The sequence below is a fragment of the Eulemur rufifrons genome, chromosome 6 (assembly GCF_041146395.1).
Source record: "Eulemur rufifrons isolate Redbay chromosome 6, OSU_ERuf_1, whole genome shotgun sequence".
Classification (NCBI taxonomy): domain Eukaryota; kingdom Metazoa; phylum Chordata; class Mammalia; order Primates; family Lemuridae; genus Eulemur; species Eulemur rufifrons.
Genome location: NC_090988.1, coordinates 30,339,124 through 30,356,523, shown reverse-complemented (window position 1 = coordinate 30,356,523; position 17,400 = coordinate 30,339,124). Strand labels below are relative to the sequence as shown.

General features: G+C 35.8%; 1 protein-coding gene across 1 annotated transcript in view; it reads right to left on the bottom strand.

Annotated features, from left to right (window-relative positions):
* Positions 1-705: 705 nt before the first annotated feature.
* MMP20 (matrix metallopeptidase 20) overlaps positions 706-17,400 on the bottom strand; it is a 43,806-nt gene continuing 27,111 nt past the window's right edge. The window contains exons 8-10 of the mRNA XM_069469016.1: positions 16,319-16,475; positions 2,325-2,428; positions 706-1,289 (exon numbers count right to left, since the gene is read on the bottom strand). Coding sequence (XP_069325117.1) covers positions 1,189-1,289; positions 2,325-2,428; positions 16,319-16,475 — 362 coding nt within the window. The 3' untranslated portion in view covers positions 706-1,188. The remainder of the gene's footprint in view (positions 1,290-2,324; positions 2,429-16,318; positions 16,476-17,400) is intronic.

Below are 17,400 nucleotides of genomic sequence, written 5' to 3'. Positions count from 1 at the left end.
TACTAAATATATTAAGCAAGTGTATGAAACAAATTTAATAAATGATGGTGACAATAACAGTTAACATCTATTAAACACCATAGATGTTCCAGGTAGTCTATGAAGTACATTACATGTATTTTATCATTCAATTTTAGAACCACTACATTATTTTAGAATTCTTATATTCTAGAGGGTAAGATTACAACAAAATCATAATGACAGACAGACATAATTCTATCTGTACTGATGACTAGGAAAAGAAAAGGTTTAGTGTGAAGTAAAAAAAAAAAAGCTAAAACAGAAAGATAAACTCCCCTAAATGAAAAACTATTCAGAAGAGACTCACATAGATGAGTCAGAGATAGTTTCATTAAGGACATTATCAGGAAGCAGGAAATTGAGTGAATTACTGTTGTCATTTCTTCTGGGTCTGTGTACTCATGATACTATCTTATGGTTTAAGATTTCTATAGGTACACAGAATTTGTTGCCAAATGAAATGCTATGGAAGCTAGTAAAGATCAACAGAAAAGAGAAATGAGGAACTGTTCTACTATAACATTTTTATTGGCCTTTGTTAAAAAGTTTTCCTGTTGCAAAGTGTCTATCTCTTGCCTAGTAGGAAAATTCATTCGTATGGGTTTATCTACCTAAGACTCGTACGGAGACTAGTGAGTAGACACAGAGTTAAACAAACAAACAGGAAACAAACCTTATGCATGATTTTGTTCATTATGTGTTTAAAGTAAAAATGGGTAAATTTATATTTATCACAACAAATGATGACCAAGTGATGACCACAACAGCTACTGCTTGAAAAAATAATTATCATTTGGACGGTAATGGCATTTCTTATTAAAAGAATTATAATACATGTCATGGAATCCACAAGTAGGCTTCTTCCTGGAAATAAAAATCAAACTGATCAATTTAGTATGTTAGGTAAGAAAAAAATAATGGTGTTTAACTGAAGAGTGCATTGTGTTGATTCTGATTTTGTGTAAAGTTGGCCATATTTGGATTAATATTCTGAATATACAACTATGAAAAAATTTTGACATATCATTTTCAAGGAACCCTACATTACCCTTAGATGTGAAGGCCATGGGAAGGATCCCTATCCTACATTCTGCTTCAGTCCTTAAGATCCGGTTATAAGCTGCTTGCAGTCATCTTCATTCCTTGGGAAACACTAGACTTTTCTATTTAGCAACCAATCCAGGAACTAGATTTCACCACACTAACCACATCTTCCTTTTCTATATCATACTTGTATGTTTTTGGTCCCGAAAAGAAGTAAACGTAGCCTAAAAGAGACAAAGTTGAAATTGTGGTTACTGAAAATGACTGGCACATTTATAAATGGGAGGGTTCGTAATTGTAACTTTCTTGAGGTGGCACCAAAGGGGAACTGGGCATTAGTCAGGTGACATCTTGTCTCCTGCATGGCTCCACCATGCCCTAGAACCTGACAGCTCTACCTTCCTAGTCCTTTCTTATCTTTCTCTTTGTTCTAGCCAGGGCCAGGCCTTCTCCATGGGGTCATCCAACATGCCATGCTCACTTATGCTTTCTGCTTCTGCTCACGCTCTTCTGCTCTAACAAGCCCCCATCCCCTTTTCTTTCCCTAGTCAAGCCTCTAACCAACCTTCAAAACCCCTCCCAAGTGCCACTATGAAATTTCCAACTCCTGCTGCCAATTCTGATTTTTTTTCTTTCTCAGATCATCTCTTTCAATTACTATGAAGTTTACCATGTGATTCAATACTAAATTATAGAGTGTCTGTTTTCCAGTAATTTCATCTGTGTTGGATGGATAACATTTCCCAAAGATGCTAACCATACCATGAGAGCAGAAGCCATGTCTGGAACTATCTTTGCATTTCTGAACAGTGTCCAGCTCTGTGTTGCATACCCAAGAGGAGTGTGTTGAATGACTAATCCAAAAGAGCCAATTAAATTTATTCAACCCAGTTCAATTCAACTTTTCTAGCTATGTGTTAAATTTCAGGAGTGGGAAAAGCACTGAGAAGGTTGAGACTGTGTATTTTAAAGATGAAAAAGATAGTCTTGACCTGGGTAGACTTTATGGTCTAGCTGACTAATGGATGGAAGCAATATTTTTAAAACTTTCCATCAGCAAAGACAGAGCTACAAGGGAGACCTTTTATAATTATCTTTTTCTAGTAGCTAATCTGGTTAGCTAAACTTATAAAAGGACATAGAACTAAAAATAAGAACCAATGACTCCCATTTAGAAACCCATTTTCTGTTGTGTTGAAGCAGAGTCCAGATTTCTTCTTATAATTTCCAGAAAGGAAGTTTTTGGTGGAAACACTCACCGTTTAATTCTACAGCAGCATCTATTTGGCCATTTACTCCTGAAAATTCTTCTTCAGTACTTTTTGGATAGTCTTTTTCCATCCTCCTTTTTCGTTCATCATAGCTGGAAGAAATATTATTTCATAAATAATGTTAATAAGAGATCTTTATCGATCATAGATGACAGCATGCTGGTTAAGCATATTCAGCCAGGGCAGACTTATGACTTATTTTACAAACTTCTCTCTCTCATACACACACATGCACTTTGTTATTGTTGTTGTTTAAATTGGGCTCTTGAAATACCAAAAGTAGATTATAGACCTCTATTGCTATTCTCTCATGTTCCTGAGATTCTGGTACCACCAGTTTGGAAGTCACTTGCTTTAAACAGCCTTTAAAAAAATTTCCAAATATGTTGTATAGAATTAGTCATGCTACACATTACAGCAACATGTTCCTATAACTTTTTAAAAAAATATATTGTCTTTCAAAGGGAACTCTACATATATTTTTAATTCCTTATTTACTATCATAATTATTATTATTTTTCTCTCTCTGTGTATCAATTTCTTGGCTCATCAAACAATTGAAAGCTTTTTATAGGGGTTTTTATTCATGGGCTTAGTGCTGTGTACCCCGAGAGAAAGAGTTGAACAAATAATACACATTGAATGAATAAACAAATATGTGAACAATCAGTAAATTAGAACTAAGAAAATCTGTAATAACCGAACCTCTGTTTTTGAAATAAAATTAGTTGAATTCCATTGCTTTTGTCTCCTGGAAAGATTAGTTTGATTGACTGAATAGTAGATTAGGTTTCTTTTTCTGGATCAGCAACCGCCATTCAATGATAACTCAAGACTGGTTAATACATCTCTTCGTGACCTAAATTACAATTTGTAAAAAATACTGTGACTTATATGAGTCAAAATGATTTGTATGGCAGTAGACAGAGATGACTCTCACCTCTTCAATGAAGAAAGTCCCTTCTTCATTGCACAGAGCTCCAAACGGGGACATTCCCAGGTGGACATCCCACCCCTTTACTACCAAGAGGTCAATTGCTCCTGGTGCCTGGGCCACTGGGTAGTTTCCTGGGGCAGCAGATCACACCCACTATCTCCTGAAATGTGTCTCTCCTGTGGCTATGACTACACAGGTCAGGGGACTAATCTCTGATGATACAGAGCAGGAAGCACATTCAGAAAGAAGTATTCAGGCTGAAACTAAAACTGGAGGCTTGAGCTGCTTTACGGAACGTTGGGGCTATGGATGGAAGCTAACTCTCCCAACATATTACATATAACATATTAATATTTCATTTGGGCTTTTCATATGAACATTGTGTAGACAGGGGCTTATATAACTAATACAAGGTTACCTACTTTTCATTTTACCAAGTAAGAACATTACGAATCAAACCATTGAAAAAACCTATTACCACCTATTTTCATTATTATTTCACAAGGAAAAGAAATTTTACCACCAAAAAAGAAGAAAGGATATGAATGCAGAATAAAAGACAGTTCTTGCCAAAAATTTGTTTTATGCTGACAGAGACCACACTTATTTGCATTTATAGTATTGTGATGTTCTTATTTTGCTGCAAACTGATGAAAACTTTGTGACGATTTAGCCCTTTGTGGACAGATATTTAAAGATTTCTGTTACAGAGCAAAGAGCACAACATACAAAGTCAGATGGCTCTGGTTTGAATTTCTGACTCTGTTATCTGTTGGCTCTATGATCAGCAGAATGTGCTGTGAGTTCTAAGCCTTGGTTTTCTCATCTGGAAAAGTAGTCATGAAGATAAGAGAAAACCTACACACACACACACACACACACACACAGACGTATGTACGTACGTGCGTGCGTGTGCATATACACACAGGTTCCTGGCACATGCAGCACCTTGGCAGGCCCAAGCCATAAGAATTTGTTGTTTATTTTGGCCCCAAGAACCATTAAGTCTGACTTGTTAGTATGAGGCTGAGCGAACTTTGTTGTTTGATCTGGGATTCTAAGTCATCAAGGAGTTTAATCTTTAATCTTTAAACACACTTTGTCAGGAAACATTTTGCAGGTGTAGGCAAGGTTGAGAACAGGTGAAAAAGGACGGCAAAAAAATGTTGGATGTAGTCCAGAGAACCAAGTCAGAAAAGGAATCAAGATCAAGGAGGTCTGCTGGTGTGTTGAGAATTTTGCCAAGAGGGTAAGAGAAAAGGAGATTCTATGGTAGGGTGAGAATCATGGGCATCTTGATGGATGATAAATAAGTGGTGAAGACAACTGAAGAATGAATACATGTGGTGGATGGGAGGGCCCTTTGGATTTGGATTCAGTGGACATGAGATACAGCTTCACCTTCAGATGGACTTTTTAGCTGTATGATCTTTTTTTTTTATTTCAGCTCATTATGGGGGTACAAAAGTTCAGGTTATGTATGTTGCCCATGCCCCCCCAACCCCCCGAGTCTGAACTAGCTGTGTGATCTTAAACCAATCATATAACCTCTCTGAGCTACAATGTTTTTACCTGTTAATTGTAGATAATAGTACCTACTTCTTAAGATTAGAAGGCAGATGAAAGAAAGAGAGAATATGAGAAAATATGTAGCATTATTCCTGACACACAGCAAGCCATCAATAAATATTAGCTGAATTTGAATATTGAGAAAAGAAATGATTTTTTTAATTGAGAATCCACTATATACTAAGTATCTGCTAAAATCATTGCATATATTTTCTCATCACTGAAGTCTTGTTTGTGAACCTAAATATCAAACTAAAAATAATGATCTGTAACTATGTTTATTTTCTTTATGGGCTTTTGTTTCATTATTTAATATTGATTAAATGGTATATAGATATTAAATAAATCATTGCTGACAGTTAAACTTTACTAGTGATATCATAGTGCCACAGACGTCTGATGTAGTTTTCAGATATATTATCTTACTCTCCGCACTTGTAGTCTAAGGACTTGAGGACTACTTTGATAAAGTGCCTGCATTTTTGTTTAACCTAACACGTATGCTTAGAACTTAGATTTGTTGGGCATTTTTGGTGTTTTGATTGTGATGGTTTCTGTCACATGTCAATGGCATAACTGATTCCATCCTACCTCCTTTGAAGTATCAAATGGAGAGTTGAGTCTGCTAAAGGCTACTAAATGAGAATGTGAGAAAGAATGGCAAAAACAGGGAACTTATTGATAAATTATCTGAGATGATTTCAGGAAGTTTCCTTAAGGTGACCTTTCCATTAGGAGGGACAATGAAGTAGAAACCTACCAAGTAGAAATTACTCTTTGAAGTTAATAATCAGCTTCTAGTTAGAAATCACATGGCTTTCATGAAGGAAGGGGCCTTTGTGATCTATACCAGAGAAGGGCAGTGGGGAGAGTGATCAGGAATGACAAGAAGGCAGAAGAGGGAAAAGCTGCCATGCACCATCCAGATGAGGGTCAGGAAACAGGACCCTGTAGGGAAAATGATTGTGAGAAGATTCTGGAATGAAGCATTTGTCACAACATAGAAAAACTTCTATGATATTAAGTAGAAAAATGTCCGGATACAAAATTATACACTTACCTGTTTAAAAATGGAGAAAAAAACCAGAAAAAATTAGAAGAAAAAATATTAAGTGGCTATCAAAAGATCTTGCAAGTGTTGGCAATTGGAGGAAATTTCTTTCTTTCCTCTTCATATTTTCCATGTTTTCTATAACAAACATCGCATGCTGTCCTTGAATCCCTCTTCCTAGGCAGTCTCATACTCTCACATCACCTCAGTTAACACCTGATTACATGATGAATTCCAAATTTTTCTTTCCTGCCTGAGTTCTTTTGAGTTCAAGACCTGTATGTCCCACCCCTTTCTGCATATTTCCATTCTTGGGTCTCACCAGCAAGTCAAACTCCACATATACGAAATGAAACTGCCTATTCTTCCCCAAATTCAGCTTTACTTCTTACATTTATTGTCTTGGTAAATGGCAAAATTGAAAACCTATTTATCAGAGAAATGATCCTCAAGTAGTCACCACCTAAATCTAAGTTTTCTACTGCTTGAAGAGCAATCAAATCTACCCCCAGCCCCCAAACTCATCATCTCTGGCAGGATTATTGCAATAGTCTGTTCTCTCTTTTTTGTTTAGCAGTTCAATGGTTTTTAGTTTACAGTCATGTGCCAGATAATGATGTTTTGATCAATGATGGACCACATATACGATGGTGATCCTATAAGACTATAATACAGTAGTTTTACTGTACCTTTTCTATGTTTAGATACACAAATACTTAACTTTGTGTTGCAATTGCCTGCAGTATCCAGTACAGTAACATGCTGGACAGGTTTGTAGCCCAGGAGCAACAGGCTGTACCACATAGCCTAGGTGTGTAGTAGGCTATAATATATAGGTTTGTGCTAGATGTTCTATGATGTTCACACAATGATGAAACCACATAATGACGTATTTTCAGAATGTATCTCTATTGCTAAGCAAAGCCTGACTGTATTCACAGAATTTTGCTACTGTCAACACAATCAATTTTAGAACATTGTTATCACCCTAAAAACCTTTTAAACATGAGTCTCCAACTCCCCTTCCATTCCATCCCCCACCCCCTGCCCATCCCACCTAGACCTTGATAATCAATCCACTTTCTGTCTGTAAAACTTGCCTATTTAGGACATTTCATACAAATGGAATCCTATAATATGTGGGTTTTTGTGACTGACTTCTTTTGTTTAGCATAATGCTTTCAAGATTCATCTATGTTGTAGCATGTACATTCATTCATTCTTCATTCATTTTTATGGCCAAATAATATTCCATTGTATGACTTTATCACATTTTATATATCCATTTAACCTTTGATGAAAATTTTGTTTCCACCATTTTGCTGTCATGAATAATGCTAATATAAATGTTTGTGTGCAGTTTTTGTGCAGACATGTGTTTTTATTTCTCTTGGATATAGACCCAGGAGTAGAATTCTGAGTTAAATGATAATTTCATGTTTAACTTTTTGAGGAACAGGAGACTGTTTTCCAAAGTGGCTATATGAATTTACATTTCTACTACCAGTATATGAGGGTTCTGATTTTTCCATATTTTCACCAACACTTATTATTTGACATTTTGATTATAGTATCCTAGCAGGTGTAAAGAGATATACTTCATTGTGGTTTTGATTTGCATTTCCCTGATGACTATTGATATTGGTCATATTTGCATGTACTTATTCTCTATTTGTATATCTTTTAAGGAGAAATGTCTGTTCAGATCCTTTGCCCATATTTTAACTGGGCTATTTTTCTTGTTATTAATTAAGCTACAAGTCCTTTACATATTCTAGAAACAAGTCTAGAATATATGACTTACTAATATTTTCTCCCATTTCCTGGGTTGAATTCTCACTTTCTTGATAGCGACCTTTGAAGCAGAAAAGTTTTAATTTTGATGAAGTCCAATTTGTCTGATTTTTATTTTTGGCTCATATCTAAGCATCCATTGCTAAATCCAAGGTCATGGAGATTTATATCTGTATTCCCCTCTAAGAGTTTTATAGTTTTAGCTCTTATATTTAAGGATTTTAATAAATTTTGAGTTAGTTTTTGTATATGTTGTGAGGTAGGGATCCATGTGGCTATCCACTCCTTCCAGTACAATCTGTTGCAGAGACTATTATTTTCCCATTTTTTGGCCTTAGAACACTGTCAGAAATCAATTGGCCATAGGTATATGGGTTTATTTCTGAATTCTAATTTTATTCCATTGATTTATGTGTCTTTCTTTATGCGACCATCACACTGTCTTATTTACCATTTCTTTGTAGTAAGTTTTGAAATTGGGAAGTATGGGTCCTCCAACTTCATTCTTCTTTTTTGAGACATTTTGAGTATTATAGGTCCTATGATCTTCAAATTTTGAGATCAGCTTGTCAATTTCTACAAAGAAGCCAGAAGTATTCTGAAAGGAATTGTGTCAAAAATGTAGATAAATTCTGGGAGTATTGCCATCTTAAAAATATTAAGGCTTCCTATCCATGAAGATTCATTTTTGGATCTCAAACCATGATATATTATTCCATTAAGATCTTGTTTAATTTCTTTCAACAATGTTTTGTAGTTTTCAGATTATAAGTTTTCCATTTCTTCTATTAAATTTATTTCTAAGAATTTTATACTTCTTTTAATGCTATCATAAGTAGAATTGTTTTCCAAATTTCATTTTGAGATTGTTCATTGCGTTGAGGTGTATAAAAAATACAATTGATTTTTATACATTGAACTCATACCTTGCTGACCTCATTTATTAGTTCTAAAATTTTTTAGAGTATTTTTTAGAATTTTCTATATAAAAGATCATATATGCAAATAGAGATAGTTTTACTTTCTTTCCAACCTGAATAAGTTTTATTTCATTTATTTGCATAATTGTCCTGATTAGAGTCTCTAGTACAATGTGGAATAGAGTGGTGAAAGTGGAAATTTTTGTTTTTTGATCTTAGGAAGAAGGAATTCAGTCTTTCACCACTGAGTATGCTGTCAGCTGTGGGTTTTTCACAGATGCTCTTTATCAAGTTGAGGAAGTTTCTTTCTATTCCTAGTTTGTTGAGTGTTTTTATTATGAGATGGTGTTGGATTTTGCCAAATGCTTTTTCTGCATCTATTGTGATGATCATATGATTTTTGTTTTGTTCTATTGATATGGCACATTACATTAATTCATTTTTGGATCTTAAACCAACCTTGCATTTCTGGGAAAAATCCCACTTGGTCTTGGTGTAGCATTCTTTTTATATGTTGCTGGATTTGGTTTGCTAGTATTTTTACATGCATACTCATAATAGATATTGGTCTGAAGTTTTATTTTCTCGAGATATTTTTGTCTTGTTTTGGTATAAGGGTGATGCTGGACTCATACAATGAGTACAGTAGTGTTCTATTCTATGTTGTAGAGGAGTTTGTGAAAAATTGGTATTAGTTCTGTTCTCTTCCGTAGTTTGGAGGTACTTATAAAAAATTGGTATTAATTCTTCTTTAAATGTATTGGTAGAACTCACTAGAGAAGCCATCTGGGCCTGGGCTTTTCTTTGTGGATAGTTTTTGATTTCTACTTCAATCTCTTTAGACTATTTCTTCTTGACTCAGTTTCTCTAGTTTGTGTTTTTCTGGGAATTTGTCCATTTTACTTATCTAATTTATTGGCATACAATTCATAATATTGCTTTATAATCCTTTTTATTTCTACAATGTTGGTGGTAATGTCTCCCCTTTCATTTCTGATTTTAGTAATTTAAATCTTCTATTTTTTCTTGGTCAATCTAGTAAAAAGCTTGTCAATTTTGTTCATCTTCTCAAAGAACCACACGTCGGTCTTCTTGATTTTCTTAAGTTGCTTATTTATCTTGTATTTTATTTATTTTCACTGTAATCTTTATTATTCCCTTCTTTCTCTTGCTTTAGGTTTAATTTGCTCTTGATTTTGTAATGTCTTAAAGCAGAAGTTTAAGCTATTGATTTGAGATTTTTCTTCTTTTTTAATATAGGAATTTGTAGCTATAAATTTCCCTTCGAGCACTGCCTTCATTGCATCCTACAAGTTCTGATATGTTGTGTTTTAATTTTCATTTACTTCTAAGTATTTTATAATTTCCCTTGTGATTTCTTTTTTGATCCATTAATTGTTTATTAGTGTGTTATTTAATTTCCACATTTTTGTAAATTTTCTGGTTTTCTTTCTGGTATTTATTTCTAGCTTTATTCCATTGTGATTAGAAAAAAATACATTTTATGACTTCAACTGTTTTAAATTTATTGAGACTTGTGTTGTGGCCTAACATCTATTCTGGAGAATGTTCCATGTGCACTTGAGAAGAATATGTACTCTGCTCTTATTGGGTGGAGCATTCTATAGATATCTCTTAGGTCCTGTTCAAGTCTTTTATTCCTCGTTTGACCTGTCAAATTATTCTTTTCATTATTGAAAGTGGGGTATTGAAGTCTCCAACTATTATTGTTACATCGTTGATATCTCCCTTCATTTCTGTCAGTTTCTGCTTTGCATATTTTGAGGCTCTGTGTCAGTTTCATATATGTTTGTAATTTTTGTGTCTTCATGGTGTATTGACACTTTTATCATTATAAAATGTCCCTTTTTATCTCTAGTAACATTTTTTAAAGTCTATTTTGCCTGATAGTAGTATAGCCACTCAAGCTTTTTTATGGTTGCTGTTTGCAAAATATATTTTTCCCATTCTTTTACTTTCAATCCATCTGTATCTTTGAATCTAAAATGTATCTTCTGTAGAGAGCACATAATTGAATCTTGGTTTTATTTAATCCAGTCTGACAATGTCTGCCATTTGATTAGATTGTTTAATCCAGTCACACTTAATGTTATTAATAAAGTTGGATTTATGCATGCCATTTTACTTCTTGTTTTCTATATGACACATGTCTTTTTGGCTCCTTTATTCCTCCTCACTGCTTTCTTTTGCATTAGTGAAAATTTTCTAACGTAACATTTTAATTTCTTTCATAATTTTTTCACTTTATTTCTTGAATTGTTTCCTTAGTGGTTGATGTAGGGCATACCATATATATCTTAATTTACAAAAATCTGCTTCAGATTTATACTAACTTAATTCCAGTGGAATATAGAAACATTACTCCTATATGGCTCTATTTCCTTCTAATCCCTTTTGTAGTATTATTGTTATACATATTACACCTATATATGTTAAAAAACCCAAAATAATTTTATAATTATTATTTTACATAGTTTATTACCTTCTAAAGAAGCTGAAAGAAGAAAGGAGAGCAAGTATATATTTGCAGCTTTTGTTACATTAACTTTCTTATTTACCAATTCTGGTTCTCTTCTTTTGTTCCTATGAATTTGAGTTACTATCTGGTATCATTTCCTTTGCCTAATATAATTTTGCTCCGCTCACTTCCTTTATGCTATTATTCACAGATATCTTTCTACATGTTATAGCCTCAAAGTATCCTTATATACACTTGTTTTATATAATTGATTTTTAAAATTTTAAATTAAGAGAAGAAAGTAGAAGAAATATGCATTTATACTCTCTTTTATAATTACATAATTACACTCACTGGTGCTCTCTGGCTTTTTTGTGTGGGTTTGAATTACTATCTGGTGACACTTGCTTTCAGCCTGAAGAGCTTTCTTTACTATCTCTCGTAAGGCAAATCTGCAAGCAACAGATTCTCTTGGGTTTTGTTTGTCTGGGAATGTGTTTATTTCTCCTTCATTTTTGAAAGATAGCTTTGGTGTCCATAGGATTCTTGGCTGCAAGAATTTGGTGTCTATAGGATTCTTGGCTGCATCCTTTTTCTCCGAGCACTTTGAATATGCTTTCCATTGTCTTCTGCCTAACTAGTTTAGCTGGTGTCCAGTCTTGTTCCTCTTTAATCCAGTCACATTGCTGTCAGAGTGTTGTTTTTATAACATAAATCTTATTGAGCTGCTCCCTTATTTAAGATATTTAAAAATGTCCCTCTTTCTATAGAGTAAACACTGATATCCATAGAAAGGCATTGGTTCTCCATGATCTATACCCTGCTTTCCTTGGGCCCTGTCTCTCATTTTAGTCCATGTTCCAGTCATACTGAACTGCTTAAGGTTTTCTTCATACTCACAGGCTGTTTTGTGCATCAGTGCCTTTGCTTCAGTTGCTCTTTCTGCTTGGAAACCACCCACTCCCATCTCACCCCCTGTCTGGGAAACTCCTACACAACTCTCAAAAAGGAGCTCGGTCATCACTTCCTCTAAAATTCTTTACTGATACCTTTGCTAAAGTTGGCCATTTCCTCTTTGTGTTGGTCCACTGATCTCCAGACAGCCTTCTATTAGGGTACTTTTGGCACATAGATTTATGTTAATTATTTACCTATAAATTTACTCTCATCTGTAAGACCTCTTGAAAGTGTTAATAGCAGCCAACCTGAATTGAGTGCTTTTTATGTGACAGGCATTTCACACTTTTTTTCTCATTCAATTCTGTAACACTATGAAGTAGGTACTATTTCTGCCTCTCTTTTGCAGATGATGAAACTAAGACAGAAAGATGATCCAGATTGCCAGATAATTAATTGCTGTTAGAGTTGAAAATAACACTAGGACTCTCTCACTCCTGCCTATATTCTTAACCAGCAAACTATGCCTTCTCTTGAAGGTCAATAGCCTAGTACAGAGCCTGACACATAATTATGCCCAATAAATGTAGGTTGAATGTGGTAGTTTGATAATGAATTTTATAGTTTTAGTTTAAGACATTAAAAAAATAAGATTTTGAACTCTACTTCATCATTTTTATTTGTATTACTTATTTCTCTGTGGTGACTAGTTATAAAATCCTCAAATAAAAAATCCCTTTCTAGTATTCCTGGGGCATTCAGTAAAGAGAGAATGTGGGGGATGTGGCCTACTTTGTAGCAATGATGCTTCCAGTCTGTCTGTATAGAAAGAGTGATTCAGGGTGGACAATATGATTGAAAAGAGTGGGATCTCTAGATTTGCAAATCACTTTACATAAAATTCAGAAATCTTTGACTTTCTATCTTGAAAAATGATGGAGGTGATGGTACCCTCCAGACCCCCAGAAACCCCTTGATGTAGCCACTGCTCTACTACTTTTAGGAGAGGGAGAACATCTAAAGAGAAAAATTAGCTATAGGTAGTAAAAGTTTTATATATATATATATATATTTTTATATATATATATATATATATATATATCTGAATCATTAGGGACTACTAGAAAGAGAAAAGGAAGGAATAAAAGTAAAAGGAAGTAGCCTTAATTGGCAAAGTTTAACCAATACTTCATTTGGTGATGTAGTCTATGATAGCATCAACATGGTAGAGCTTCCTTTTTGGATTTTACTTTGTGGTTCTCTGTGTGCTGTTCCCTGTACGTTATGATGATGTTGACACACGGGTTCTCACTCTTAGAGCCTAAACCAACCTGGCCCTAAGGCAACCTTCAATCCTCTGTGGAGGGAGTTCCTCAATCATGATCTCATGGTGCTTCATTCACTGACGCTACATACAAACCCTGGGTGTTCATGGAGAATTTTCCTGATAACAAAAGCATCAAGAGACTTTTCTTCCCTTGGCACATTATTTGTGTCACAGACTGAACTAGTATGAGACTAAGGAAGACCCTGAGAAATGACTAAGGGGAATAAAACCTAACATGTTGTCAGTGGATGTCATTATAATAAAATTCTCATTCCATAACTCGAGACTTGTGGTCTTCTGTATTTTAGGGTGTGGTTATGTGCTTACCTATAACACTTCATTTGTTGCCTTTACCCTTTCCTTCCAGCTTCACCCTTCTGAGGTAGGGATGTAATGACTGGAGCTCCATTGACCACCTTGAGTCATGAGACGACCATGAAAATGGAGGCCACGTGTTAAGAATAGTGGAGCAAAATGTTAGAAGACACTTGGGGCCCCAGTGACCACAGACCCACTATACCAGCTTTAAATCTGTTGAACTTCAGCCTTTTTATACATATATGGGAAAAACAAAGCTTTATGTATTTAAGTCACAATTATTTTAGGGTCTCTGTTACTAGCAGCTGCGTGCAATTTCTAACGAAGATAGGGCTTGACAGGACAATAAGATGTTATGCATATGAGGTCCTGCAAAACACAATATGCAGAATTCAGAAGGGTTTATTAATAGGATTGGTACATTCGCTTTCTTCTGAACCTTTGAGCTGTAGGTCAAGATTGTCTGTCTTACTTCTCAGTGCATACACCAGTGTGTGTGTTGATGGGTGTAAAGTAGAAGACTCCCACTGGGGAAGGGATTGTCTGTGTTTTTCCAAAAGCAGTAATTTCAGTACAATGTCTTGGACCATTAGTACTTAAAAATACTAATGGAAAATTCCTTATATTACAAATGAAAAATATAAAGGAAATTTCCTTTGGCCAGCTCTTTTACTGGATTGCCACTCAGAAAAATATAGAGGTTTAAGCAAAAATTTGTTAGTTTAAAGCAATCATTTTAAATTAAATTAAATTCTTAACCGTTACTGAAGAGCTACTCTCTGTGAGCACCAACCATGTGCAGACACTGCTAGGTGTCGGAGTCTGCGTGCGTTATATCACTTAATACCCTCCATAACCTGAGAAGGTTAAAAATGCCTACCATGGTTTCCTTTCCTAACCAGCAACATAAGCTTGTTAATATTTGAGTTAATGCCCTAGACCAACTTTTTAATGAATCTGTTTTATCTAGATAACAAAAGACTTTTTCTTAGTAGACATTCATAAAGGCCCAGCTGGAAAGGAACAGTATTATTTCTCCTCGGGCATCAGGCATCATTAAAATCAGAGAATCTCTCCTTCTCTGCCCTAAAATTTACACAGAATTTTGAACCTCTGCCCTCATCTTTTGCTTTAGCTGTTAATCCTTAGTCCAGCCGGGTTGGAGGTATATGTTTTACTGAGCATGCTGGGCGGACGGTAGATTAGACCAAAGATCGAGTGATAAAAGGAGAAGAGGGAGAATGGGAAAGTGGATAATCCCCCAATGAGAATCAGACTAGGAACACTCTTTATAACACTAACTGAATAATCCTAACATAAAAGTGTCACACTTTTGCACACACACTTACATGTGCTTGTCTTGATCTCGTTCTCTCAAAATCCACAGGGAAATCACATTTCTTGATATCTATTTTCCTGTATGTCAGCACTGTGACTACAACCACCTTACCTTAAAGAAAACGTGTGCAGAATCATACTCTGCCCAGAAGATAGTAAGGGCTCAATAAATGAATTTATGTGACTATGTTTCAGAAAGGAAGGTCTGAGAGAAAAACAGCTGGCACTGGTCTGGAAGTGACAACTCATTACACCACATAATACTTCCAGGGCTCTCAGTAGCCCAGAAGGGTCAGTGGAGTCCATATTTGTTTGAAATTCTTTTTTACAAAATAAATTTTCTTTCTCATGGAACATTTCTGTGCTCCAGTTATATTACTTTCTCAGCTCTAAATTGGGGGAGATAGTATCAATCAGGTGGAAGAAGATGACAAATATTTATCTTAAAATTTCTTTTATGCCACACAAATGGTTATTAAAAATAGGTAGTATGAGATAAAATAAAAGCTCTTGGGTATTCTGCTTCCATCCATACCCTACCACAGATCTACAGTATTTAGCATAGTCATCTGCTTAGAATATGCTTTTGCTTCTCTCTTTTGAAGTTCAGGGAAACAAGCCAATGCCAAAGAGAGAATCAGGAACAGAGGGAAGATGCGCAGAGGCAGAGGTGGTCTTTGAAGGAGCTTGGCAAAGAGCTGCACTCATTCCTCAATTAAGGATAGAAACTCAGTAGGAGAGACAAGGTGGGACCTGTTTGCAGTGACTGAATGAAAAATCACACTGAATTGAGATCTGCTTATCATAAGGACATGTTCTGCAGGACAGGCATGGAAATTATATGGTTCCATTTAGATAAGAAGAATCTTCATGTTCTAGGCTAGATAAAATGGCTTAGCCATGAGGAGTTTTCCTTTTAGCAGAACTTTTCTTCAAAGAGCCTCACAGTCGTGACCACATCCATTTTGCTCCACATCACAGAGTATTCTGGAATGTATCTGGTACTTACCTAACAGCAGGCGCAGTGCCTCCTCAGGCACTCCCAGTGCAGAGTTAGGGATTTGGCAATGCTGCACCCACTCTTTCAGGCCACTGGGGGTCCACTTAATGAGTGCATTGAAAGATTAGGATGTTTGATGTCCTAGAGACTGAACAATAGGACTATTGAGTGGATGTTTCACTCATCATTTGGATGGTTATCTTGAAGACAGTCAACCATTTGTAAATGGCACCCCAGTGGCCGAAAAGAGTCAAGGGGCTTATTACAGACTTGTCTTGCATTCTTTCCTGTAAAAGGCTTTTTGTCCTTCCCATTGAATATTTTTAGACAGTCAAAAGGAGAAAAGCCATACCTGTAGTATTCATCTCCCACAAAGAACAGTGTCTTCTGCGGCTCCCTGAGATAGACGGCAGCATCTATTCGCTGCACGTGCCTTGGGAATCCAAAGTCGTAAATAGTCCGAGGAGGACCCTGCATTTGGAATCCCCTTGTTATCCAGTAGTGGGGGCCTGAAAACAGAAATCAACATTTACAAAAACTCCAGACCAATTAGTGATGCAATTCACTCATAAAGATTTCTGTGAAGCATCATAAGTGGGATTAGTTCATGTGATGTTTGCCATGGCTATAACCCAACAGAAGACATAATCCTCTAATTACTTAATTCAGTAAAAGACTTCAAACTTCCCTGGAGGCAAAGTACCTGGTTATACCTTAAAGAAGCAATAACACTAATACAATTGTATCTTACATTAAGCACATTAATTTTTTCAAGATACCTTTCATTTATAATCTCATTTCATCTTCATATGTCTATGAGAGAGAAGGGACAAGTGACATGCAAATGCTATGATTTTTACTTAAGTTGGCACCAGCCTTCTACTCTTATCGTTTAGCATCAAGAAAATATAAGCTAACACTGAGAGTTACCACCGATCAGATTATTTCCATTGACTATACATTGTTGCAACACATCCTCAAGGCTGATATTACTATAAGCACTTTGCAGAGGAAGATGCGAAGGCTCAGAGATAACGTAGGTAACTTCCCGAAGTCATTCAAATCGTAAAGAGCTGGGGCCAGAGATTGGTATCGTGCATGTCCACCTCCTAAAGTCACAGTTGTTCTCTTCTCCCCACTGCTTCTGAGCACGGCCTGGCAGCGAGGGTATTGTGTACCCCACACTGGGTTTCAGTTGGTTTCTGCTAATTAAAGGCTGTCCTGGAGTACGCCACCGTGTCACTCTGAGCAGAGGTGCTGGGGGTAGGGACCAGGATTCTAGCTCCCTGGACACTGCCACCTAGCACAGTGCTCCACTAGGCTAAAAGGCTTCGTTCTGAGAACAGTTTCACAGTCACCATCATTACTGTCATTGTCACAACACAGAGGGTGGCATTTCATACCCAACCTGAGGAGAAGGAGCAACTGCAACAT